At 37.8% G+C, this 26,821-nt stretch overlaps 1 protein-coding gene across 4 annotated transcripts; it reads left to right on the plus strand.

Moving 5' to 3' along the window:
- Positions 1–27: 27 nt before the first annotated feature.
- TRA2A (transformer 2 alpha homolog (Drosophila)) lies at positions 28–26,589 on the plus strand. 4 transcript variants are annotated; one of them, XM_009325736.1, is made up of 9 exons: positions 57–275; positions 9,168–9,479; positions 9,759–9,892; positions 11,547–11,718; positions 14,791–14,979; positions 23,849–23,964; positions 24,488–24,595; positions 25,302–25,369; positions 25,581–26,589. In XM_009325736.1, exons 4-9 carry the CDS (start codon positions 11,686–11,688, stop codon positions 25,589–25,591), a joined length of 525 nt encoding a protein of 174 aa, XP_009324011.1. In that variant the 5' UTR covers positions 57–275; positions 9,168–9,479; positions 9,759–9,892; positions 11,547–11,685; the 3' UTR covers positions 25,592–26,589. The 4 variants fall into 4 exon arrangements, with proteins under 4 accessions (XP_009324009.1, XP_009324011.1, XP_009324012.1 ...); XM_009325737.1 differs by having other exon boundaries at positions 265–332; XM_009325734.1 differs by lacking the exon at positions 9,168–9,479 and having other exon boundaries at positions 28–275.
- Positions 26,590–26,821: the final 232 nt, after the last annotated feature.

A 26,821-nucleotide genomic window follows, 5' to 3' on the forward strand; every position in this document is an offset into this window, starting at 1 on the left:
GCAGGCGGGCCGAGCCGGGCCCCGCCCCCCGCGCGGTGTCGGGCGCAGACGGAGCGGAGGCGCCATTTTGCGCTGCTGCGGGAGGCGGTTTGGAGAGGCTGTGGCGGGAGGGAGGTGGCGGCGGTACCGGTAGCGATTATAATTACAGCAACAATAATAGCAGTAGCGGTCGCGGGTAGAGCTGCTGCTCGGGACTAGCGTCCCCGTTCGCCCAGCCCCGTGGCCAGGACTCTGCCGACATGAGCGACGTGGAGGAGAACAACTTCGAGGGGAGGGTGAGTGGCCGTCCCTACCCGGGCCGTGCTGAGAGGCGGTGACCTGACCCGGGGAAGGTGGGTGGGCGCGCTCTTCCTCCGGCCCGGTGGGGGTGGGGGCAACGCAGCTTGTCTCTAAAATGGCTTCTGCAGGCGCCCGAGTCTTGACTGGGCCGTGGGCGACTCACGTCCCTCTCCTTTCCCTATCTCCCTCCTTTTTTTTTGCCGACCTGGCGCTGAGGAACTGGCTCAGCGCGGAGCTGAGCTCCGCTGTCTTAACCCTCATACGCTTCCTTCTCTCATCACGTCTCTCTGGCCCCATCCCCCTCCGTCGAGGTGCGGGCCCTGAGCTCTGGTGCTGCGGGTTCGCCTCCATCCCGCTAGCGCAGGTTTTTTCTTTAAGAACAGGGCTTAGAGCGCTGCTGTAGCCCGGTATTTCTCCCCGCTTCTCTCATTTTCTTTCCTTCCCGTGATCCCGAGGCGTCCTGTTGTCCCGGCCCTCTGTTGTCTGCCGGGTCTAGGCTTCGGGGTCCTTGCCCTTCCCCGTCCCCTCTCTGCCTGCGGACAGTGCCGGGCTCCCGGTCGTGGCTGGGAGAGCGCGGTCCCGCGCAGGGTAGCCGAGGCCTCCGCCCGCGTAAAAGAGGAGGGACTGGGTCCTTTTGTGAGAGGTGCGCTGCCTCTCCTGGCTGCTGGCCCGCAAACAGGATCTTCTTCGGGCCAGGCTTCCTGAAGCCATCGGGGAGGTAGGGCCTTCGTTGTTAAACCGTTGGAACCCATTGATCACGCAGCTGAAGACTTTCTCTAACAAGCTGCTGTGGTTTTGTAACCTTGTTAGGGCCGTTTCTTCTCTCTTCCCTCCGATTGCTGCGGTTTTTCATGTACACGTATGACTGGACCCTTCCATTTTCAATGTTTTTTTTTTTCTTAGTGGTGATCAGGGCAAGCAGGAATTAGAAGCTGCTTGAAACAGGAATGAAATGTGTGCTTTGTCCTCCCTCCATCACTATTTACTCTTAATTTTGCAGAGATTTTTTTTTTTTTGTTCACTCTTAAAGAGATGCTTTAGAGGAACACCTGAGCATCCTTTTGGTGACTTTCTCTGATGAACCAGTGGCAGCAGCTTTGCAGTTATATAACATTACTGCCTACGGAGACAAGCAATGAAATTTTGGAAGAGCAGTGTCACATTCCAATAATTATTTTTACACGAATATTGGTACCCTTTTGTAGTGTTAGTAAAAAAAAAAAACCATATTCCCTAGGCTGAGAGTGCTGTACCTGGCTGTGCAGGCAGTGCTGCTGGTTCCTCAGGTGAGGTAAACAAAATGTGTTCTTGTGTTGATTGCTTGGACAAAGATGGCTATATAGCTGAGCTCTTTTCAGCTGAATAAACTAATCTCTGAAGGGTAAACCAACTAAGTCTGAGAAAGTTGAGCAATAGTATGCTTTGTTGTAATTTTTAAAAATTTTTATTTCGATCTCCCATTTTAGAGTAAGACTTAGATTTTTAAAAAATATTTTCTTGTCTGTATTCCCAGTGCGGTTTATTGTTAGGAAATACTTGTGTTACTTTCATCCACAGAACATTTGTATTAGGTTCCTTGATGGATCTGTTGTTCGTGTTACAAAGCTGATAGAGCTGTGTGGTTTCAGTATTTCTGCATGCCTTCTTCCAAATGTAGAAGTAAAATAATGTTTTGAGAGTGTGTGAAGTCCAAAAAGCCCTACGTAGCAGTTTCTGTGACTGCTACTTCTTAGTTGGCTTGTTCTTTTTTTTTGTGGTGGAAAATTTACCTGTTGGAAAGAGCTGCTGACCGTGTTGAGTCTTCATTTGGAAAACTTCTTTTCTTTTCTCTCCCTAAAACTGGAATTTCTCAATCAATCTGGCATGTGGCAGTGTCTTGTCTACTGTTTGGGTTTTTTTTATAACTGAACATAATGGCAGGTACTTGATTCATTTATAGTTTTGGTTTTTTGTCTTACTAATGAAGAACATTTGTAAGCAGTTCTTTTTTCTTCAGTAATAATTTTTGTTGTTGATGCTACTAAAATAAATTATATTTCAGGCTGTAACATTTTATATTTAATTTTCACTGAAAGTGCTCACAGGCATAAAATTAAGCATGTGTAACTTCAGGACTTTAGTGTTTAGTCTGCTGTTCCCAATTGGATAGAACTGTGTTATGCACTGAATGTCCTGGTGCTTCAGTCTGCTATATGCAGGCACGTGGAACTGAGAGAGTATGGCATAAGTTTTCAATGGGAGAAAGAACTGCAGAAGCTGGGAAAAAAGTTTGTAAAGAACCTGCTTTCCAGGAAATTGCCACAAATAAGAATTCTGAGTACCCTTTCAGTTCTAAATCTCCCCCCCCCCTTCAGTTTAAATACTAAAGTGTGATGTGCTTTTAAAAAACTAAATGCCGAAGGAGTAAGGGAGTTTAAGTTTAGTTTAAGTCCTTTTATATTCTATCCGTGTAGATGCATATTGTCCCAAAAGCACTTCAGCGAAAGTTCTTGCAAGTAGTGGTGAAGTCTGATACCAAGATGAAGGTGCTTATTGATATGTATGAAGTTTTGTCTTAAAGAGAGGTTAGTTAGAAAGTGTTTTCCTGCTTTGCTACTTACTTTGTGAAGAAAAATGTTCATATAAATAATGGTAATTCAGTTAAATTTTTTAGTTTTCCCACAATATGATCAGGAATTTTACTTCTTTTTAAAAAAGCTTGTTTTTAGCAGCATTAAGATACTGTCCATTTACATACTTTGCCTCTAATTTATGATTTTAAAATTGTAATATTAATTAATCTGAACAGGAAATTTAGAATAATCATAGAAATAACTTCCCAATGAGATTGCATAATATGTGCTATTTAAAAACTTGCATTTCTAAAGTGTTGGGTAAAATCATTGTAGAGATTTTTTTTTAATCTTGAGCTCACTCATTTCTTTATTGACTTTTTTTTAAAAGCAAATGTTAATCAAATATGCTCAGACTAATTAACATCTGCTCTGTTTTTGTGTCATTTTTTTCAACTTAAGCAAGTTCTGTATTAAGAATGTGGCTGGTTGAACAGAAGAAACACACCCCAGCCCCCCACTCCCCAAGCAAGCATGGTGATTTAATGGAAAGAAATTGACAGAAGAATTAGAAATATAGTGGATGTGTTAGAACTAAGTTTATGGACATTAAGAAGAAGAAAAGATTTTAAGTCATGCTTCTTATCCAGTGACTTGGCTTTTGGAAAAGTCATAGGATTTTACCACCATTGAATGTTCTTTGTGAACAGGTTAGACAAATGAGGCTTTTCTGTCTTTTATTGCTGTCAGATGACAAGCAACTCTTATTTCCTTTCATATTTGTTGTTATTTTTAATAACACATTGTTCATTTGGTGCGCATTCCGTGATGCAACTTTATTAAAATGTTTCCCAGAGCAGTGAGCAAGTTGGAGTCTGAACAAACCTGCACTTCGGAAGTGCCACTTGAAACTTCGATCAGTTATTTTTTTTGAGCTTCTGATAATGTTTGATTTCTGTAATCTTAGTAGTTTTCTACCAATATTAATGTGCCATTTGTCTAAATAGATAAAACTTTTTATCGGAACAAAGATAGAACTCCCATTTTAGAACTCCACATCGGTTGTCTTCCTTCATTCTAATGAGATGCCTCTTCCTGCTCTGTGCAGAATCTCACAGTGATCTCAGTCTAATAAAGCACTTGAAGAAATATATGATTTTGCATGTAAGCCATCTTGTTGAAGGAACTACACATCGTTCATATGTATGCAAGCAGCTTTTGGATTAGCTTAACTGTAAATGTGTCTTGTATTTGCTTCATGAAGCTTGTATGCAAAATACTTGATTTCATATGTGTTCTAATGCTAGTTACCTAAATCTGATCAACTTTGAGATAATTTCTTTGGCAAAAAAAAAAAAATGTGGGGGGAAGTCTGTTTAGCTATTGCATTCAACCTCTCCTGTAGTGGCAATCTGCAACGGCTGTGGAAAGGAAGGCGCATTGCTTTCCATACCTTTTGAAATACAGGCATGACTGTCTGCTTGTGCTCGGGAGTTCTGCATTCGCTTGGAGAGTGCTGTGATCGCTCTGTGGTTTCTAATGACCAGTGTGGGAAAGGAAACTTTTTCTGGAAGTCAGTTTTTTTTCTTAAGCTTAATAAATTCTAGATTGTTCTGGGCCATGTCAGCTGGGAAGACTGCTCTTTTTGAAAACAAATTCTGTTTCCTATCTTCCATGTGTGATACAGGAGTGACTACAGAACCCTCCCTGAAGAGGCATATTTTCATGCCTCAGTGAGAAGATTAACTTGTAATTTCAAAAAGTTTATTGCTGAAGCTTCCTCCTCCTTTTTTTTTTTCTTTTAATCAGAGCAGTATCCTTGAGAAATGCATAAAGCTTGCTGATGTTGGTAACTTTTAAAATATACATCTTCAAGATAGCACAACTTATGAGTTGCTTTTTATACAGAAACTTATTACGTATGCTATTGAAATAGTTATAGAAGAACAGCTAATTAAGGAATCAGTCTTATTTTTAGTATAGAGTGACAGAACATAGTATGAAGCAAAAATTATTTAACTTCTCTTGTGAGTTTCAGGGAAAGCTGGTAGATTCCTGTTAAAATGGTGGTTAAAATGTAATCTTGTCCTTTCTCATAAATGAGATGTCACTAAACTGACAGTTTTATCCACTGAATGTAGGCTGCTGCTAAATTTGTTTCTTTTTTGACTGCTTATATTTTTCTGTCCCCTTACAAAGTTGGACTTTTTTTTTTTTAGTTTGGGCAGGAGTTTTTAGCAGGATTTTTGTAAAGTCTGAACTATCATTTTGCTGGCTTAATGGTATTGCTAGACTACTTGTTGTCCTCCCCATGTGTATTTCTTCTTAACAAGGTCAAATGAATTTCAACTGAAATTTCTGTGTGATTTAATGATATTTTTTTCCCTTCCCATTTCACTTCTCGTGCTCTGCTATAGAAAGCCTAATTTAAGCTTACTCAGTTCTTTTTATTTAGCATCTCACTTTAAATTTTGATAGCCTTTCTGTCATACTCTGAAATGGTAAGGTGTGAGGTAAGGCATGACAGAAGTTCAGAGTGGTGTAAAAGAAAGAACGATTTTGTCTTTTTTTTTTCCTCCTCATGTTTCTATCATACCCTCTCATGATAGGTGGAAACTGAAAGAATACTTCTTAAAGACTTTTGCAATTCTACTTTGCATAGAAGTGTTTCGAATGCTTTTAAAATAGTAATTATACTGGAAAGTAGCATTTCTTTTCAAGGATGCGAGGAAGATAAGCGGTAGATATAACTTGCATCAATTATATGGTTTAAACAGTTGTACCAGTATGGATTAAATGCATTGACATGACTGATGTCTTGGCTCAGCTGGATCACCTAAAGTTGTTGATAGTTTTTCAATGACTGGATAGTTTTTCAATGACTGGATTTATGTGATCATGAGGTAATGGGGGGGGGGAGATACCCTTTCCATACCACTTTGTTTCATGTTGTTCTTTCTGGAAAGAGAGAAGGTAGAAAGGATGAAAAATACTCTTCAGTGCTCTCTTTAAATGCTTCTAGCTGTGCATCTTCTTATCCAGAGAATCAGTAACTGAAGCTGCAGTCTTTAGATTTTGTGTTTACCTAGAATAATTTTTTTGGCTTCAAGTTCCACTTCTTGGTGAATCATTAATCCCATTTCCTGGTATGTGCTTGAGGAAGCCACCACATCTTATTCTGAGGAAGCACACTGTTATGATTGAGATTTTTTTAAATTATTTTAGGTGGGTTTTTTGGTGTGGTTTTTATTTGGGGTTTTTAGGTTGGTGTTTTTTGTTGTTTTCATTTTTTGTTTGGTTTTTTTTTCTTTTTAGTTTTGCCCTGGGAAAAGTGTTATTGGCAGATGTAGCATTTGTTTTGAAAGTGGAGTCTGAGCTGAAGAATATTAGGAAGTTAGCTGACTCTTCCTACAGGCTGTAGTGACAGCAAATCTAGATAGTTTGAAATGGTCACAGTGAGTATCTGCCTGTAAGTTTGTAAGGGTGAAAGTAGCGACTGGACAGTTGCATAATAAAGCAGAAGGCATTAAAATACATACTGCTTTGTAAGATAGTTGTGGGATGAGAAGCTGAGTTTAAGAAATGCAGTCTGATCTGTGGCCCTTAAATTACTGAGGATCTTTAGAACAGAAAGATAAGAAAATGTTGAGGATCCAGAGAGAAATTTTAGTCTTTTCTCTCTTAAGCAGTATTTAAATTAATTTCTGTGATCATGATGGAGCTAAGATCAGAATGTATAGGTTGCTTAAAGACTAGTACAGACTTGAGAGATTTTAATGCTTTGGATAATAGAGGTGTCTATTTTCTCTCATTAAAGATGACGTACTAAGGAAGAATGTTAACTATTTAATTTTCTCATTCATGTTGCAGAATGGATATAAATTGTTTATGCAGAACAATTGGGTCGGTCTGTGATATAGGCTAAGATATAGTTTATTAGTTATTTCCTTATAGTAGGAAGTAGAGGAGGAAAATTCTTTAAAATCTCCCTTTGACTCCTTGAAGCTCTGAATCTCTTAATTCCTGCCTGTAGTCTTGCTGCTGATATAAATCTTACTAGGTATTTTTTCAGCGTCATCCTTAAGTCCTTAAACTCTTGCAGATTACTGTGATTCCCTTAGTCTCTCCTTTTGAAGCACTGTAGGAGATATAACTAGGTGATCTATGTTGAATCAGAAGATGAGATGTAATTGCCTGCCAATGACAGACACAGTATGCAACTGCTAACAGGTAATCTCTCTTTAGCTGCAGTTTACATCTACAGTTACTTTGTTTGAGGAGGTTTGAAATGTGTAAGAACTTATGCTGTCACCTCTGTCACTCCAATTTTAAAGTTGTATGTTTGTGAGCGCAGCCCCTAAGGGGCTTAAACAGTTCCAAAAGGACTTGACCTACGTGAAATGATGTAATATTTGCTTTTGGCAACATAATACGGATTTGTTGTCGTAACTGATGCTATTAGAAACTCTTACGGGTGGTGTCATAAGATGCTTCAGTTGAATAGATAAGGACACTAAGCTAACTTTTACATTGTATGGGAGTGATTGGGTCCTTGGTATTTTTGGCACCTCCCAACACTTCTAGATTGTGCGTTACCTGGGTTTTGGTGTGTGTTGGGTTTTTTCTTTTTTCCCTTCCCCCCCCCAAGTTTCCAAAGTTATTGTTGTTCAGGAATTGATCTTTCAAATGTAAAAAGTATGGACAACACAGTATCCTCATGAAGGAGTGACTGAGGAGCGTGAATTCTTGTGTCTTTTTCTTGAAGGATGTTTTCTAAATCTGTCACATCAAGTGTTTTTCATTATTGCTGATCACTTTTACTAGGGAGGGAAGTGCAAATAATTCCCAGAGAAATCAGTAATTGTTGCAGGGGATGAAGTGTAAAGGGAAGAATTAAGGAGGCTATCAAACAACGAAGAGTACAAAGGTAGAGGCGAGGTGATTAAAAAGCATGTTAGTGGTTCTAAAAAGAAATGTATTTTTTTATAGTGAACAGTGGATTTCAAATGTAAAAATAAAAACAAAATTTGGTAATATTTAAGTGCACATACATCCTTTTATTTTTGGTGAAAGTCATGTAGCTAAATCAGCAGATGGCCAGCTTTACAGGGTAACCTGTAACGCAGACCTGATTATATTGTCCATGTGTCACAGCCAAGCTTTGAAATTGGCCTTCATTGATAAGTTTGGCAGGCCTATCATCCCAATAGGTGATGTTCTCCATGTGTCCCTTGTCCTTTTTATTGAGGTAAAGGGGAAGGGTAGTGTAGCTGTAATACTTGTTAGTAAGGAGTCTCTCAGGTTCCATTTCTGGTGGATTCACTGTCTTGAAATGTGAGGACAGCATCCTTTGAAAAGAACTTCAGCCTATTTGTACTGAAGAATTTAACTGCAAAAGAAAATGCAAATCTGGACATAGGCAGAGTAAGAAATAAATTGAGGAAAAACATTGTGAGGACAGGCAGGAGGAGAAATGATTCGAATAAACATGAAATGTAACACTTACGGGAGGGGAACTTGCTATGCATTTTTTTTATTAAGAATTTTGCACATTTTTTGTAAGGTTACAGATGTATATAGCATACTATTCTGTAGGGGTTTCTTATAGCTGAGCTCCCTAGAAATGCTGTACACTATAAAACATGAGGAAATCCTAACCTACTCTTTGTTTGCTTGTTTTCCTAGTTTTTCTCTTGTGTGCATTACCATGCAAGAAAAAAACCCTCTTGTCTTTACTTTTATTGGATTGCTTTGAACTGTACTATCATACATCTTGTTTTATATGGATTAAGTTGTATGCAAGGAAAACAGGATAACAATGAGGAAGAAAAAGTAGGAGGAAAATAATTTATGTTGCATATATCTATGTGCATGTATTATGTGAGTAAGTATGTGCATAGATGGGTTTGACTGGAAATCTTTGGCCATTCTGTTGAACTGCGAGTGTCCTAGTAATAATGTGTAGGAATAGAATTTGGGATATCGATACTGAGAAGTACATAGTTATTATTTTAGGGGGAAAACACAGTTATTGTTATCAATACTTTAATATATTTGTGCTAATTAGTTTTTAGTGTATATGTATCTTACAGAAAAAATCTGAAAGGGGAGGAGGGTAGCTTTGAAAATACAGTAAAACACTGAGAACTCAGTAAGCTCATTGTTAGAACATAGACACTTATACAGTTTTAAAGATTTTTTTTTAAAGTTGTTTTATAAAATAGTTTCTTGCACTTTACCTGCTGGCTTTTCAATTTGGTAGATAACATCTGAACTCCAGCAGAGTTTTATAATCCCCACGTGCTTAAATATACTAAATGTTCTTTTTCCATTAAGGTTAATGTTCGTGAAGAAATTGAAGAGTTTTTTCCAAGAATGTGGAAGATAAATCAAGATAAAAGAAGGCTAATGAAAAGTATTAAAGATCAGAAAATTAAAATTGAATGGGGGAAAAAATTGAACAGAAGATTGGTCAGATAGAAGCACTTGAATATTTTTTTAAGGCTATAATGAATTGTTTGAATTGGGGAAGAATACACGAAGTATGAAAAATGAAAAACTCAATGAAGAATGAAGAAAAGTAGAAAGCAAGAGTGAAGTAGAATTAAAAGAATCTGGAAGAATGAATGGGTCCTAGGTTAAGTAAATGTATGGTTTATGTTCCAGTGTCTGTATGATCAAGTTGTAGATGAATTTGCATGATTACTTAGTTAATAGAGAATTGGTGATCTGGTTCAAGCAGGGACCTATTTGAGGAAAGCATACAATATTAACAGTGGGTTAGCAAAATGAAATTTGTTTTGGAGGGTATTGCCTAACCATTTGTTTTTCAGGAGCAATCAATATAATAGAATTACTGTACTTTAAATGTTAGGAGTTAGGCATTTATACAACCAATACCATTTTTAATACTGTCTTTTTTGTTAGGAGTCTCGCTCCCAGTCAAAATCTCCAGCTGGGAGTCCTGCTCGTGTAAAATCGGAGAGCAGGTCAGGATCTCGCAGTCCATCGAGGGCTTCCAAACATTCTGAATCGCACTCCAGGTCAAGATCAAAATCAAGGTATGTCCAGGACGTTATTCACGTTAATTCAGTGTTACTGCTTATGCCTGTTCTTCTGGTACACTGATGAGATTTCTTCTCCCCTTGTTGTAAAAATTATAAACCTTCTGGGGTAATTAACAGGGCTATGTTAATTTGCATGTTAGTGGTTATATAGGTGGACAAAGTTGGGGAAAAATTCCATGAGTAATAAAGCATGGGTATGACTAGAGAAAGTAACATAAATAGAAGAAGTAATGTAGAAACCACAACTAAAATTTGTAGGTTTATCTCTTCCAGAAGAGAGAGAAGGTATTGCGTCTCAATTCTGTAAAAGCTCCTGCCTCCTTCCCTGAAAATCTTCGGGGGGGGGGGATGGGGACGGGACGGACTCTTGTGTGGACCTCTCCTTTAGGGAAAAAAGTCAAGTGAGAACTGCAGCAAAGGTAGTCTGGGTTAGATAAAAGGACTTACTACAGAGCTTATTAAAAAATAAGCTCTGTAGCTGTTGGAAATATTGGAAGACACCACTTGGGGAAGTTCTTGACATTCCTTCATTGGAGGCTTTAAAAACAAAATCCAAAAACTATGGCTTAAATTGGGTGTGGATAGCTTCTTGATTTATGGCAGCTCTAAGATTTAAATTCATTTTTTGATGCTGCACATGTCCTTCTCTGTCCTTTTCTGCCCCAAGTGTGTGTGTGCAAAGGCAAAGTTTTATAGTTCTCAGTTCTAAGAGAGCTTGCTCAGAACAGAGGAGGAATGTCTGTCTTTTTTTCTCTAAATATGTCATACGTATTACCTGGCTTATACTACCGATCTTCTCTCTTCCCTTGTACCATCATACTGGTGAAAATGGGGAGAGCTACTGAATCCTTTCATCAATGGAGAGAGAAACCAGAAAACAGCCTTTGTACCTCGGGGGGGAAGAGGAATTGCATAGTATCATGTTGTTCTTCCTCCCCAGTTCTTGGGAGAGATCAGTAATCCATCTTTCCTATTTATACACTTTATATCAGGGCAGCCAAAAAAAGAGTTACTGGGCTCTGAATTCCCAAAGTTCAGCCTAATATAGCTTCTCTTCTTGCAACGTTTAGCCAGATAATTAATTACCCATTGTTAGGATATAATGCCTGTATGAAATCATGCAACTTTGATGGAATGATGCCTGTTTAAAACTGAGCTTATCATTGGCTAGATGTCTGCAAAGAAATGCTTGAGGAGTTAAGCAGGTTGGTTTTTTTTTGTCTTGAATAATTTTCAAGCCTAGGTAAACTTCATTTGTAGATACTGCAGCACTGTAGTGCTGCTAGATCTTTCCATTTTTCAGCCAAGACAGTATTTTAGTGTGGCATATCTGGTTTCTGTATCATTGTGCAAGTGTTAGTTACGTGTGCAGCCAAGCTGATATAAGTTTAAACTTTGAACTTCCGAAAACTGTTGTGAATATAACCCACGTTGTATGCCAGGAGCGCTCTCACAAAGTTAAAAGTGATGCTACCAAGTAGGTTATTGGAGATCCACACAATCTTTAGATATGCAAAGTAGAAGAAACTTAGCTATTTTAATTGTAGAGAGCCTCTAAAAAAAAAGACTTTTCTCTAGGAAATGTAAGGCTTACAATTCAATACATTATGTGCATATAACCTAACTAAAAGCTTTCTCTTTGTTGAAGATCCAGGTCCAGAAGACATTCGCACAGACGTTACACTCGTTCCAGATCCCATTCCCATTCTCATTCCCATAGGAGACGTTCTCGAAGCAGATCGTACACGCCAGAATACCGTCGTCGAAGGAGCCGTAGTCATTCTCCAATGTCCAACAGGAGAAGGCACACTGGCAGCAGAGTATGTCATGTTCATCAAGGCTGAGTATCGACAAAACAATTGCTGCTTACATCAGTGTAGTCCAGGTTACCTGCAGGCTGAATTTGACCTGCTGTCTTGTAGCTGGAGGATACAGGAATTTGGGGTGGGAGGGGGAAGCAATCTTTGTCCTTACAGCTGGGCACTTATTTCTTGGGCCTGCAACTGGCAGGGCAGTTGTAGAAATTCATTGAAAACCGTACCATTGCAAGTCAGTATGTGCAGATAGGGTGACATCTGCTCCATCTGCTCTAGAAGTTGAACCCTTCTGATTTTCTTTTTGTTACAGTTCCAAGTATATGTACTCTTCACAAAAACAGACCTTTTCTGTGCATGCTTGCAACCTGACAGTATTGATAAGATTGACTAGAGGAGCCAAAGAAGGAAATTCTCAACTGTTTATTTGCTTATAACATACAGCATATTATGTTGAAGGTTGCTTGTGATTTTATGCCTCTGAGTAATTAATTTGGCTTAACTTTAAGAAATAAGCCCATGTGTTATTAGCTAATGTGTAGATCTTAATAGACTAGAAAAATTAACAGTTATGAAAAGCATCAGTAAGCCTCTCAAATTGTAAATGAGAAGTATCTGTATGGACAGGAGGAAGTATAGGTACACCAACCAAGATCTAAGATGTTAATCTTACGTCATTCTGAGAGATTTCTCCCAATGGCCTTCTTTATAATCCTTTTCAGTGCCTTAGCTTCTGGTTCCTCATCACTTCAGGCTGATCTAAATGAGTGCTGTTACGCACAGGTGTGCCTCTTCCTTGGTGAGGGCCGCGGTACTTTTCTGATCCTTTTAGCTTTAATCTGGTTTAGTTTCTCCAAATTTTTTACTAATCCTGTCAAAAGGAGTATAGGTTTTTTGCAGGTTTACCTTGGTGAAGCAGCTCACCAGGACCAGATAATACCAATGTGAGAGAGAAGACAAGGCTGTGTGGAAAAGGGCAAGACTACAGCAGTGCTGATGCACAGTGGCTTAAGCTGTTGTGAAGCAACGTTCATGGTTACGCTTTTTGTGGATTGTTGCCAGCGTGTAATCATGATGTAGTAAATATGAATCTAATGTCTCGAAAAATTGGCAGGAATAACTGAACTTCAAAAGGGCTAGTAGATTTCCTGGTGAAAGATGAATGAATCCACTTTACTACTTTAGGAAATTCTAGAATATTTTGCTCTGTGAAGAAGTCTTTTTGCCTTGAAAATGACTCTGTGAAACACGAAACTTGTTTTCACAGTGAATTTCACATTAATTCTAAGGAGTAGTTCTAGTAGTCTCAAACGAAACTCAAATCAACTCAACCAGATTTGAATCCCCTGAATAGCAAGGTCCTAAAGACACCAGGAAAATTGGTAGCAATTTTGCCACTTCTGATCTTGTGGAGAGAGCTTGCATACTGTGTTGATGGGAGGCAGTACAAAAACCTAGTATAAAAGCTGTCTTTTAGTCCTCCACAGTCAGTTTAGTCCTTCCAGTGGTGATGTAACTGTCACTTGTCGCTTAGGGTGTGCAGACTGATTCTTGGTACTTCTCTTGCCTCAGAAAAAGTAATAGCGTTTAAGTGTAAGCAGGATGTAAAAAAAGGACAATACTGCTGTGTGGAGGGACTTGTCCAAACAATGATTTAAAAGACTGAGAGATTTCGTTAGACTCACAAGAGTTTTGGTAATAAAAGGAGTATAGCTGTTAATGCCACTGAATTACCAGATAGATTGAAATATGGAGTAAAAAAGAAACCTAAACCTGTATAATTAAAACTTTCAAATGACAAACTGCCAGTTGTTGTTGTGCTCTTCAGCTGTAATAAGGTGTTGTAGAAGATTCATGTCTTAAAACAAAAGTTTGAACTTTGACAAATGGAAAGAAAGAAACTTCAAATATGTGAGTAGTTTGGGCACCTTATTTTCACAATGGATTCCTGAACAAAAGCTCTGAAAAGAACATGACAGAAGATCTAAACCTGTTCATTCTTTGAATCAGGCTGAAAGGCAAGCTCTGAGGCATGAGTTACTGTGCATCAGTGGCTTTGAAAATCTGAAACTGAAATACAAATTTCAACTGTGTCAACTTCCAGTTATTATTGTAGCAGAAACATTAAATCCCTATGCCTGTTGCTGCTGTTTTGAATTGCAGCATCTAGTATAACAGGTGCCAGAAGCTTAACTGAAAAAAAAAAATTAATTTTGATCAAAATAATTCTTACAGTGGAATTGACATTAGATGAACTCTCTGGCACGTAGAGGAACTTTTAATGTAAGAGAAATTGTACCGTGTACAATTTCATATTTAACTTCCTTTAGTCGAAGTGAAAGGTATTAAGTATACCTGTATTCCACATCATGTTAAAGAATTAAGAGTCTTGCTCTGGAAAAGTGTGCGTGCTTTTGGATTACAGTTTCACAGAACTGGCCTTCAACACTTGTTACTATCTATGAAAGAAGCAAGTGATTTTCATCTAGTTTACAAGTGGAAAGAGATAAACATTCAAATGTAGATATTGACTTTCAGTATAGTTGGGTAGGAAATGTTGAGGGGGGAGGAAGTTTTGGTAGAAGCTAAATTATAGTTCAACTCTCCATTCTTAGCAGCTCAAATGCGTTTAGTGTGTGCAGCTGGAGGCAGCGTGCACTCTTCAGTATCAGTGGTGACCGTACAGAAAGGCTGAAGGTGGGAGTTCAGGCTGGCTGACCTGTTCTTAGCGCAGACTTGTATGTCGTATCTGCAGCTTGGTGATTCAAGTGACATACTGATAAAATAGGTTCCTGTTATTCTATAGCTTTTCTGTAATCAGAATGCTTAATTTTTATCAACTGAGTTTCTCGCCACCATGAGAAATTAATCTTTGTCTTTTTTCTAAAATAAAAATCATGAAAGTAGTTGCTTTTTGAAAATATCTTAGAATGATAACTGTTGAAGTGTTAAGCTTTGTAATAAACTGTGCTTAGTTTTCCTCAGATTAAGATTTTTTAATAAATGAGAAATTTTAATATGAGAATGTATGACTTGTTTTTTATACACTTAATTGGAGTTGAACATTTGTCTTACCAGGCTAATCCAGATCCTAATACGTGTCTTGGAGTGTTTGGTCTCAGTTTGTATACTACTGAGAGAGATTTGCGTGAAGTCTTTTCCCGTTACGGACCTTTGACTGGTGTCAATGTGGTTTATGATCAACGGACTGGACGATCAAGAGGATTTGCTTTCGTTTATTTTGAGAGAATTGATGATTCTAAAGAGGTAAATTCATGCTTTACTACTTTTAACAGGTCTGGTCTTTGTGCATTGTCTTCATGAATATCTGTGTAAAAAAAGAAATTCACAATTTTTGAGTGTGTATTCAATAGCAGGTTCTCACGGTGAGATTAATTTAAAATATTTTGTTCAAACAACATGGCACTTTCAAACAGATGAAGCATTTTAGTTCAGTGTTCAGATGCTTGGACAAATTTTGAGCGTGAGCTGTCTGTGTTGAATCACTAATGAGCATTGTGCTTTGATTTTAGTCTGTTACTTCAAAATGAAAGTAAATCTTTAGACAGACATAGAAGACTCCTAGTATTTTTTAAGTACTTTGAAAGTTAACTTTTCAAAGTAGTTTTCTGTATCTATCAAAATTCTGATGATTCTATTTGCTTTCCATTTTCTTCTCTAAAAGCATGTCATTGTGCATTTGAAAAATAGTGTGGTTTGTCTTGATTTGGGCCTTGGTCAGTGACTTTGCTAGTTACACGGGTAGCTGTTTACAGCTGGACTGAGTTGTTGGTATAATTGATCTGTAAGGAAAGAATCAAAGAATATGAATAGCAGCCTGTATTATGGTTCACCACAATAAGCAGAACTTTTTTTTTTACCTGTGTAAGGATACTGTGATCTTAACTACATTTACTGAAATTTGTAGATGAAATTGCTATTAAAAGTAAAGACACATCCTTTTTTTTTTTTTTTTAAATTCTTTAAGCCTTCACCGTGGGATTATCTTTCTTTTGGGCAAACTGAGTCAGATTTCAAGCATCTTGTTTATGGATTAATAGTCTTGGACAGATGTTTCAGATTTGCTGTTTGATTCTGTTTGCATTTGATAAGTATATTCGTAATGCTTGGATATGACTCTTCTCACTTAGCACTGAAGGGAGGGAGGGTGACTGCTGTGGAACCTACTGGCAGTAGCTGAAAAATGAACACTGATGCTAGTTGATATTTTAATGAAAAAAATGTTTTGTGGATGACTTGGTTGAACTAGACTCAGTTCTGATCTTTGACTGATTTCTGGTATGATCCAACAGAGAATCAGTTTATGGGAACAGTAGGGTTTGTAGATGTATATATGTGTGATTGTTGCAGGTTACAGGGGTAAGTAAAAGGACAGAAAACTTCCTTTACTGTCCCTTCTGTATTTTCCCACTATCACTTGGACACGTTAAGAGAGGAGTTAATGGGGTGGATAGCTGTATATCCATCTTTAGTGGCCTACTCTCTTCTAACTTTTAGCCTTATATTTCTTTGCACTCTTGAGTTCAGTGGGATTCTGAAAATGTGACTCTTCTGTAGAACATTTAACGTCCAAAATACTTGCACAATATTTCTTGTCACGTTCATGTGCCAGTCTTGTCTATTTTACAACTTTATAGGTCTTTAGAAGTAAGGTTTTTTCCTAGTTGCCATGCGCAATGGTCATGCATGACACAATGCATTTCTTAAAATGCTCCGTGTAAATAGCATGAAGTAATTTGTTTAGTATAAAGCTGTTTTGGCAGATACTGCAAAACTGGAATGCAAAGGGGAAAAAAAGGGATATTACTTGCAGTCATAAATACAGAAATAAAGATGAGCACCTTAAGCAGGAACTGAAGTAATTGGGAATGTAATTAAACCCTTTTTTTTTTTTTTTTTTCCCCTCCCCAATGGGCTAGTGCATGAAGAGCGGGAAAGGATGCAAAACCTCCCAACACTTGGAATTTACATAACTGAAGTACTTTGGCAAAAAGGACAGGAGGAAAAACTTGTTTATTTGACTGACTTCATGGGCCTTGAGGACAGATCTGAAGATGGCAATAAGTGGCAGCTAGTGTACATAAAGGGGATATAGCTATAGGTGTGAAACTCTGTGACAGGCCTTGTAGGAGAACACTGAAGGACACAAAGTAATTCTCTGTGTGGAAGATAGATCAAATCTGAGAAGTTGTGTATGCATAAAAGCAATGACACTTGAATTACTTTTGTTCTGAGTAAATACCTTTCCTCTTAAAACCAAAAAACCCCAAAGAAAAACCCAAAACCTCCAACATCCTTAGCATCTGAATAAAGAGAATATAAACCTCCAGATGAGATGATGAACTAAATTCCAGCCCTTTTAAAGCAGTCATAGATGGATTAAATATGTGTAGAACTCTACAAAAAAATGAGGATTTCCCATCATCTTCACTATTGTCCTTCCAAGAGAGGTAAAACAGGGAAGCCTCTCAGGTGACATGCTCTCAAACGCTGTTAATATTAAAATTTGACACCAAATGAATTGTGAGTAGTTATGTTTAAACTTTCATAACTTAAGGTTTAAGATAGGTCAGCATCAGTATTGTGTGGATTCTGTTGCAACTGAAATCCCTTAGGATCTTTGTTGTCACTGGTTACCACTCTTACAAATTGAATCAGTTATTGAGCTGGTTAAAATGTTGCTATGTGTCAAGATTCTGAAACCAAGCGATACAATGTTTCTAGTTCCATACGGTAAAGACATTTTAAATTGTCAACTAGCTCGATGTTGTGAAAATCCATAAACAATGTAAAATAGTGTTTCTTAAAGGTGATACTTAGAAGTGTCCTAAAAACATCAAAGGGGCGGTAGTAAAGTTTATTTTCACTTAAGCTATTTTAGACTTTCAGAACTTCAGTTTGATTATGACACTGTAGCAGCCTTGTTGTTGTGATCATCTTGGTTATAAAGAGGAGCAGAGATTTAGCTTTTGATAACTACTACGTAGAGCAGCTGTCAGAGTATCACAGTAGCTTCAGTCATTCCACCGTAACAGGATTGGGAAAGAAATGTTGGATGCATGTATCTATTCTAAAGGAGATTTCTTGCGGAATCTCTTCTACTCTGTTTGAAACTACCGAGATTGAGATGAAACTTTATGGTCTGGCAGAAGGTTCCTTTTCTATCAGATGTCTTTTATTGCAATGATCTAGTGTTTGCAAGATAGCACTTGACTAGATTGTTATGTTCTGATCCATATTGAAGATGCTCGCAGACACTGTCTTTAGTTCAAAGTGTGATAGCAGACAGTAAATGTTGAGGATTCATGGTTGGTTGTCCAGAAAACCTGAGGTTTTGCTGTGCTAATGTTCTTTTCGGTGTGCTTGTTCAAAGCTTATTTGAAAAGCTTATGTTCTTATCTACTTTCTTCTAGAAGAAAGGATATTCTGTCTTATGGGTGTTGTAGTGGTTTTCATTTTTTGTGAAGTAATGTTGTTTTTCTTAATCCACCCCTTTTCTAAGTAATATTTGGTATTGCTTTTTTGCCTTGTGTGTTGCAGTGTCTTATGTTGGCCACCCTTCTGCTAAGTCTTCAGAACCACATGTGCAACATTATGCAAAGGGCAAGATCTGTAAACATCTGTTGAAGACCTGTTTCTCAAGATTGGCATTCATTCTTATATAGTTCTCGGTATTGGCAGTGCTGGCGCTGAGCCCGTGTTGTAATGTTGCAGTTTTGCAATATTTTTGCTAGATTATATTTACCTCTATGTGCCCATCACATTAGGATTTTCTTCCTGTGTTTAGAGGAACACAAACTTTTATACTTAAAGGGGCTTATAAAAAAGATGGCAGCAGACTTTTTAGCAGGGTCTGTTGTGACAGGACAAGGGGGAATGGCTTTAAACTAAAGGGGGGTAGATTTACACTAGATCGAAGGAAGAAATTTTTTACGCTGAGGGTGGTGAAACACTGGCACAGGTTGCCCAGAGAGGTGGTGGATGCCCCATCCCTGGAAACATTCCAGGTCAGGTTGGACGGGGCTCTGAGCAACCTGATCTAGTTGAAGATGTCCCTGGCCACGGCAGGGGGGTTGGACTAGATGACCTTTAGAGGTCCCTTCCAACCCAAACTATGATTCTATGTACTACATGAGAGGGGAAGAAAAAAAAAAAGTGTGTCTGTGGGTGATTATCTCAGGGTTAACAATAAATTGAGAGGATTATAAGTAAAAAGTGCTGGCTGTTCTAGGGAGGTGATTCTTACTACAGTTACCAGGGATTCCATATGCCACTATCCAGCTTCTCAGTAACTCAGAATATGAAGTATTAGTTGTTGTTTAAACTGAGGCTACTGTGAGTGTACTGTGTGTCTGTAGCAAGAACTCATCTGAGAAGCATTAGCTACAGCAGCTGTTGGCAATAAGGAATTTTCTGTTTTCTAATGCTAATTATATGCTCTTTACAGTTTTGACCATCTTTCAGAACCGTTTTCTGAAGTAGCGTTCATTAGTGATCAAGACAAACTTTATACAGACAAACTGAACTATTAACATAATTCAGTTGCCAAAGACTGGAATAATAACAGGGTTTTATTATTTTAATTTGCAAGATATTTAATCTGTGGTGCAAGCAGAGCAGCTTAGACGCATCATTATTGACCAAAACTTTTCCCATAGCTTGTTGAAGAAATGCTTTAAGTGTTGTTTGTGGTATCAGAAGGGACCCTTGATATACCAGAAAAGAACACAAGAAGGTCTCAAATGTTTGGAATGACAAGTTACAGACTTCTGGGGACTCTGAAATACCATGAAATTGCTAATACTTGCAGAAACATCCAGTTACTCATTCTGGTTCTCTAAAATCCTGTATTTCTTGACTCTGAAACTCTTTAAAGTATGCTTTAAAGACAATACATTTAATCAATAGATGTTTCGGCTCAGAAAATTACATATTAAAAAATTATCATTGACAATATTCTAATATTTTAAAAAACAACCTCAAACTAGAGAATATAAATTGACTCTTGTTCAAAGGCGAAATGGACACTTGAATTCAATTTGGCAGACTGCAGTAAATGTAAAAAGCTAGGTTTCTTAATTTCTTTTTTTCATCCCATGAGAATTTTTTTTTTCCAGAATGTCCTTTCAGATGTCCTCGTTAAATCCAGACTTGAACTAGTGATATCAGTATACTGGGGGGAGAAAAGCTAATCTATTATGTTTGTTCATGCCATGCTGTACCTCTCATACAGTGGAGATGATGTTTTTGTTGGTGGCTTTAAATACAATATGGGAAGGACTTCAGGTAAAAAACAAACAAACAAGAAACCCCCCCAAAAAACACAGCAAACGAAAAAAGACAGTATCTCATATAGTTATTTTTAAATAATGAGAATACATTTTCAGAATGAATCCCAGCATAAATTGCTTGTTTAACTATTCGAGTGTATTCGGTCTGTACGTCACTAACTTTGTAGTGATGTCACATTACTGAAGTAATTCAAAGCAGTTAGATGCATTTGAAGTGAAGGCTTGATGATCTTTTGTACAATACAAAAGGTATCTTGAACTCTGTGGTTGAAATGTAAGGTGACTGTGACATCAGCTCTGCCAAGTCAAGTTTTCTCCCTCCCTTCTACCCCTTCCTCCCCACACGCTTCCCCCAGTGACCACAGTACAGGTTGCAGAAATTTCCCACATCGTTTCCTTGTCCAGGCTGCTCTTCGTGGCATTATCCAGACTGAAAGATTATTTAATTTCTTTCAGTGAATTCTTGATTGCCTAACTAATACGAGTCACCTGTGTAACTAATGCATATAATTAAAACTTTAGTGTTTCCAAACTTGTTTTACTCTACCTAAATGCTAATACATGCAGAAAACACCACATACTGTATTGAATATCAAATGAAATTGAAATCTGTTAAATTTAATGTTTTCTAACTGTTTTGAGCCACTGGAGGCCATGATCCTGTAGTTTAGGAACTGCTCATTTTGTCAAACTAACACCTTACAGATAATAATTTGAAGGAGTTTTGTTATTATGGATAGACTGCTGTAGGTTTAAAACGGTAATCTAAGATTGAATTATTACCCATGCCATTCCCAATCCTCTTTCTCTGTTTTCTGACTGCAAACATATAGATGTGTATTCTGGCCCACAAAGTCAGTTTTTCCTTAGAATTTGCAACCAAAACTAATAGTACGTGTTAATGGGAATCCTGTTCCCTTGCTTGCTTACTGTCATCTTGCGAAAGCCATGCAAGTCTTTTCACAACATTCAGATATTTGGAAGAAAGTTTAGGTTGAAATAAAAACGGACTGTTGACAGTTAAAGGCTCCTAAGAGGGTATTGTGTATCTTAAACCCAAATATAATTTGATATTTCTCTTCAAAATGTTTAATTTGATGGTCTGGAAAACACACTTCTATCTCTTATACAGTATTTGAGAATGTCTTCCGCATTATTAGAGTGAACGTGCAAATTTTTTCCCTTTGGCATTTGAATGTTCTTAACACAGCCTTCATGCATACCCAAAAACAGCAAGAAAAGCAAACTGAAATTTGTTTTGAATATGACATGCTAGTCTAATAAAATTGTAAAATCCAACATTTGATTATAAACTGTTTTAACTTTAAAGAAAACACAAAAATGTCAGTAATTAGAATCACTAGTATGTTTTTACAGCCTTTGTACAAAATAAATACTGTTGTATCACTTGTCTGAAACCAGGTTTTCAGGTAGGGCTTTTGGTCATACTGCAGCAGTCCTTAGCTAATAATGTCAACTTAAGTACTTTGTTTCAAAGACTTGAGATGTGCACATTAAGAATGATGCAGAGAATTTGAAAACATCTTTGGAAGGAATTTCCAGTTGCTAATGACTGAATGTGAGTGATACATGCTGTCAGTTATTGTTGGATTCATAATGGCTTATTGTAGGTCTCGGCTTTTCTGTATTTGGGGGATGCAGTCAGAACTGTAAAAGGCTTTGTTATGTCTGTATGCCTAGTAAAGATTATTTTACATTTTCTAGTTGGCAGTTATTGCTGACAGCTGTTGAAAGCTAAGAAAACTAAAGTTTTAATATTGGGTAGGTCATTAGACACTGTGACCAGGGTGTCGGTGTTTCATGCAGCCTGGTAACTATGAACTAATCTTTATCCACTGAAATGTAACACATTTCTTGGTACTTCCAAAACCAACAATCAAGTCTCAAAATTAACTCTTCATCTGTCTTGCTGCTATGTTGCTCTTCTCTGTACTGCTCCCTGTGTCAAAGAACTTTTCCTCTTAAAGAAGTGTTTGTTCTTCTAACTAAGGCGCATGTGCCAGATGTTCTGGATTTGAGGTGGTTTCTTGTTAGCTAAGATTATTACTCTGCAAGTTGTTGATCGGACATAAAAATGCCATGAAGCAGAAAATTCCTTACCTTTCAAGATAACTTGCATATTGCTGCATTTCCAGAATGCTTTTCATCATGAAGCTAATTTTTCAGCCAGCTATTTGCAGCTTTCATTTTTAGGTTTGTGCACACATACCTAGGATGTGTTCATGGATTTATTTTAATTTAGATCATCCTTGTGGAACAGGATGTTAAAAAAAAAAAAAAGTCTCAAGGCTAGGAAACTAAAGCTGATGTTTTATTCACAAAACATACTTTAGTGTATGTTGAAAGACTTGAAATGCTCTTTGGCTCTGCCTTGCAGTTAGCTAAATGTAGTTTTATTTTTGTATGGGAACAGAACTCACTAGGTGGCGATATAGTATAGCTATAAACAGCATTATTAAAACACAAACTAAGTGTAGTTAAATAGGTTAGTGATAATTCAGTCACTTCCAATTTGGGGACATCACAGTTAAATCATGTGGGTGTCAGGTTTTTGTTTCCTCCTCTATAACTTGTATGTTAATTCAATGAGGTTCTTGTTAGTGAGCTGCAAAAAGTTATGTTTCTGAATAGTTGCTTGTTTCATTATTTAAAAAAGAAAAAAATGCTCTGCTTAGAGGCACCTTCATGTTTTGAGGTTGTGTATTGTTCCTCACAGTTAAATAATAACAAAGTGGTTGTGTTCTTTAACTCAAGTTTGTAACGGTGTCTCTTCTCCACACATGAAAAATGAAAATAATGTATATTGGGCTAAGTGCTGTGCTTAGTGTCATGAATTGTGGTGTGTACTAGTGTTTCACAGATCCTGGAGCAGTTGATGAAAGGACCAAAAAAAGTTTGCTTTGCAAATTTTAATAGCTTTGAAGTCCAGCATTAACTGTTTGTTAAATTCTTAAGGTTGTGGGTGTTGGGGTTTTTTGTGTTGGTTTTTTTTTTTTAAGTTAGTGTTGCATGAATAAAACTCTCAGAAGTACACTGTGCTTCTTTGAAAAACTATTTTCATGATTTTGAGTTTGTGAAAGGCCATTGTATTGATTCTCAAAGACTGTAGAAACAGGGGCTAGAACACCCAGTGCGTGTGTGTGCACAGGCTGCGGGCGGGTCTGAAGGCACAGGCTTCTCAAGCGCAGACCCTTATGTGTATTGCTTTAGCGAGCTGCTATTGTGAGAGTGAGTGGGGAGGAAGGTTGTAATTAGGTATCCATGTAGGCTGAACCCGCCATTTTACTAAGCTCTGCTGGAGTGGGTCCTTGTAAGGGAGATGGCAGGAGGCTGGGAGAGCATGAAATGGCAGCCGACTAGCAGTAATCCGGCCATATGCACCCTACAGGAAGCCACTGTTTTGCACAGCTTTTGAATCCGCCCATCCCCTCTGGGTCAGAAACGGCGGTAGGAAAGATGCAGTTTTCAGAAAAAGCTGTTTTGGCTTCCAGTTTACCTTTCTGATGGGTAGAAGACAAAGTCTAGGGAAAGTGACTTTGTTAGTGATTAGCACCGTGCTCTCTTAAGAAGGGATTGCGTGTCACGTTACTCCGGCACCCCAGTGCAGTCCTGTAACAGTGCCGGCAAACGGGCCAGGGGACAGAGATGAGCCATTCGCCACAGTGGGGCACTAGTAACCAGTCTAAATAAAACAAGTTCAGGGCTTGTGTTTTCTGATGGAAAATAATGTGTTTTGTACGTAGCCTTCCATAGTTACCAGTAGGTTGCAGGTTTCACGTCCCTGTTCCTTGTTTCTCCTGCAGGCAATGGAGCATGCAAACGGTATGGAGCTGGATGGCAGGAGAATTCGGGTGGATTACTCAATCACCAAGAGAGCACATACACCCACCCCAGGCATCTACATGGGCAGGCCAACACAGTAAGGAGCTCACTCATTTCCTGTAATGGGACTAAAATGGATTTAAATTGAATGTTTGGAGTCTGGTTGAGGCAATAGAGCTACAGATACTTCTTTGAAATTTTAGTTATGCCAATTGTATTTTATCACAAAGTTATTAATATAAAGAATGCGTTACTGTGGTTCACATATACTATTAAATCTTACTATAGCTTACTGTATCTTTATTTTTTAAAAGAATACTGAAGGAGTTATTTTAAAAAAAATACATATCCAGCACGGTCAGTTAATGCACCCTTAGCTTATTGAAATACTAAGGTGCCCATTTGCCTTTGATTTTGATGGGAATTAGGCTCAAATCCCTGGTGGGTTTTCTGGGGTTTTTTGAAGATGTTTTTCTTTAAATGTTTCATTGTTAGATTGTTTCATGGCATAGTCTTAAGTGTCTGATTTACAAGAACATTTAAAAAAAGCTTTTAAATAATTTAAATCAAGATGAAGAGTAGATCTCTGAAGTAATTTTTTTTGCTTTTTCCCCTAATAGCAGTGGAGGAGGTGGTGGCGGTGGAGCAGGTCGTCGCCGTGACTCATATTATGATAGGGGGTATGACAGAGGATATGACAGATATGAAGAATATGACTACAGATACAGGTACCTAATTTTTATTTTATTTCTGTAGGAACAGTGGATTTGTTGGAAAAACTGGAAAGTTAGGTGACAAAAAATGTTACTGCGTTTGTAGCAAGATTCTGCATACGTGCTTGCTATGTGTTAGAGCCTCATTACATTAGGTTTTGTGGGATTAAAGTGGTCTTCAGTGTTTATGTAACTTGGTTATACAGTAAACAGTTGGGCAAGGGGTTAGTTTTGCTACCTGAAGGAGGTAGAGCATGTGCCCTACGAATCTAGTGGACAGATAGGAAGGGAACTCATTTTTCCATGCTGTGTATAGAACCAGGGACAGCTGATACGTAGTGCTGTTTAAAAAGGGGTTTAGATGGGATTTTTAATGCTTGACATTTCATAACCATCTCACTGTTTTGAAAGTTATCTAGTTTCAGAGAATCTTGTTCAACAAGAATTGTAGGCATCTGGAAAAGCACTTCATGTGTTTGCAAGGGTAGTGAGTTTATTAAATTCTTTGTCTGGGAATATCTTACAGTTTTAAACACATCAAATAGAGAAATATAAAAGCATTTGTTAAATAACTGTAAGCCACAGCCAAATAAAGCTGAAATCATTCATGCAGGCCAAGTCTTTCAGTGCTAAGGAAATGGTTCTGTTCTGTAGAAATGATGTGAATAAGGCTGCTTTCATAATGGATGTTGTTGAGTTTCTTTTTTAATTTCCTTTAAAGGAGACGATCACCATCGCCTTATTATAGTCGGTACCGATCACGATCAAGATCCCGTTCCTATAGTCCAAGTAAGTAAACACAAGTGAATAAATAGAATCTGGCTGGCTTAAACCTTGCTGGTACCAGTATTAATTGATTAAAGGAAATTCTGAATGTGAAAGCAAAAAAGCTGGGCGCATTAAAGCTGAGATGATGTGTGTGTGTGTGTGTGTGTGTATACACTAACTGTATAAACAGTTAGTTTATAGTAATTGTGTCGTCTCTTTTCCCCCCACCCAGGGCGCTACTGAAGATCAGAAGAGTTACAGTTGAGGACGTGATTTTTAAATACAAAGTTCAGATCTTAGCTTCCCTACTGCTTTCCCTCCCATCTTCCCTTCCTTGTTCTTCATCCAGCTCTTTTACAAATCTTTGGTTCATTTAGAATATACATATTTTTCAGTTGAAGTATTCCTGTTTTCCATCCCTCCTTATTGTAATACTCTTAAATATTGTAATTGTTGTAGTTTTTGTGTAGTAAAACATCTTAAGCAAAATGAAATAGCAACCCAAAGTGCTGATACGTTTTGGAAGTCATTCCTATTTTGTTTTTAAAACAATTGGACTCCTTGCTAATCAGAAGAGAACATTGATATTTTTAAAGCTTGCATGTCATATGTAATATACACACTCAGATACTTTAATATAAACCTGCATTTCCAAGTAACTTGTTAATCTTTCTGTTAAAATGTTTACCTATTACTTTGATAAGTAACAACTTTGAGCCTTTTCTGTAATGACAAATTTACTTAGATAGTCATGAACCAGAGGATGTTTGGTTGTTTTTGGTTGTGTGTTTTTTTTTTTGTCAGGTAGTTGCTCTGAGTGTAGACTATTTGAGCTAGAGCAAAATTTGGTATTTGACTGACTGGGAAAATAGGTCCTTGTACACTCAAAATTAAGGCTGTGTTTTATAGATAAAGTTTCTGGATTGCTACACAGTGGATAACATTTGAAGTTAAAACTGTAAAAATTCTGGGGGTTTTATTGTACTCGGTTGAGTATTTCCCCTTAATCGGTGCAGGAGAAAAAAATATTTATTGAACATAGCAATTAGTTATATAATTTGCTGTTCATTTAAAAAAAAAAAAAAACCCAAACCAACAAAAACGACCAACTTTTTGGTATTGCAATAATGATTAAGCAAGTTCTGTTTCCAGTCCTTTTTGGAGTTTTGAAAGTATGGATGGGAAAAACCTACAACTACATGTAAACCATTCTTCCCCTTAATAAAAGTTAATTCCACTGAGATGTGGTTTCTTGTCTTCTGTTCTGCATTTTGTGTCACCTTGGAATATAGGTTAAACAAGACCTGACACTGCTGTACGGATAATAAAGTCAGCATTTATCTGTCTTCTCAGGAGCCTTGTCTTCCCTGAGAATCAGCATGGGGTTATGTGGGATGGCTAAGCAGACTGGGTAGTCCAGCTTCCTCTTGTGCCATCTCTGGCACTTGCTGGAGTCGTGGTGAGATGGTTTAA

Source organism: Pygoscelis adeliae, unplaced genomic scaffold, assembly GCF_000699105.1.
Source record: "Pygoscelis adeliae isolate BGI_AS28 unplaced genomic scaffold, ASM69910v1 Scaffold226, whole genome shotgun sequence".
NCBI classification, from domain to species: domain Eukaryota; kingdom Metazoa; phylum Chordata; class Aves; order Sphenisciformes; family Spheniscidae; genus Pygoscelis; species Pygoscelis adeliae.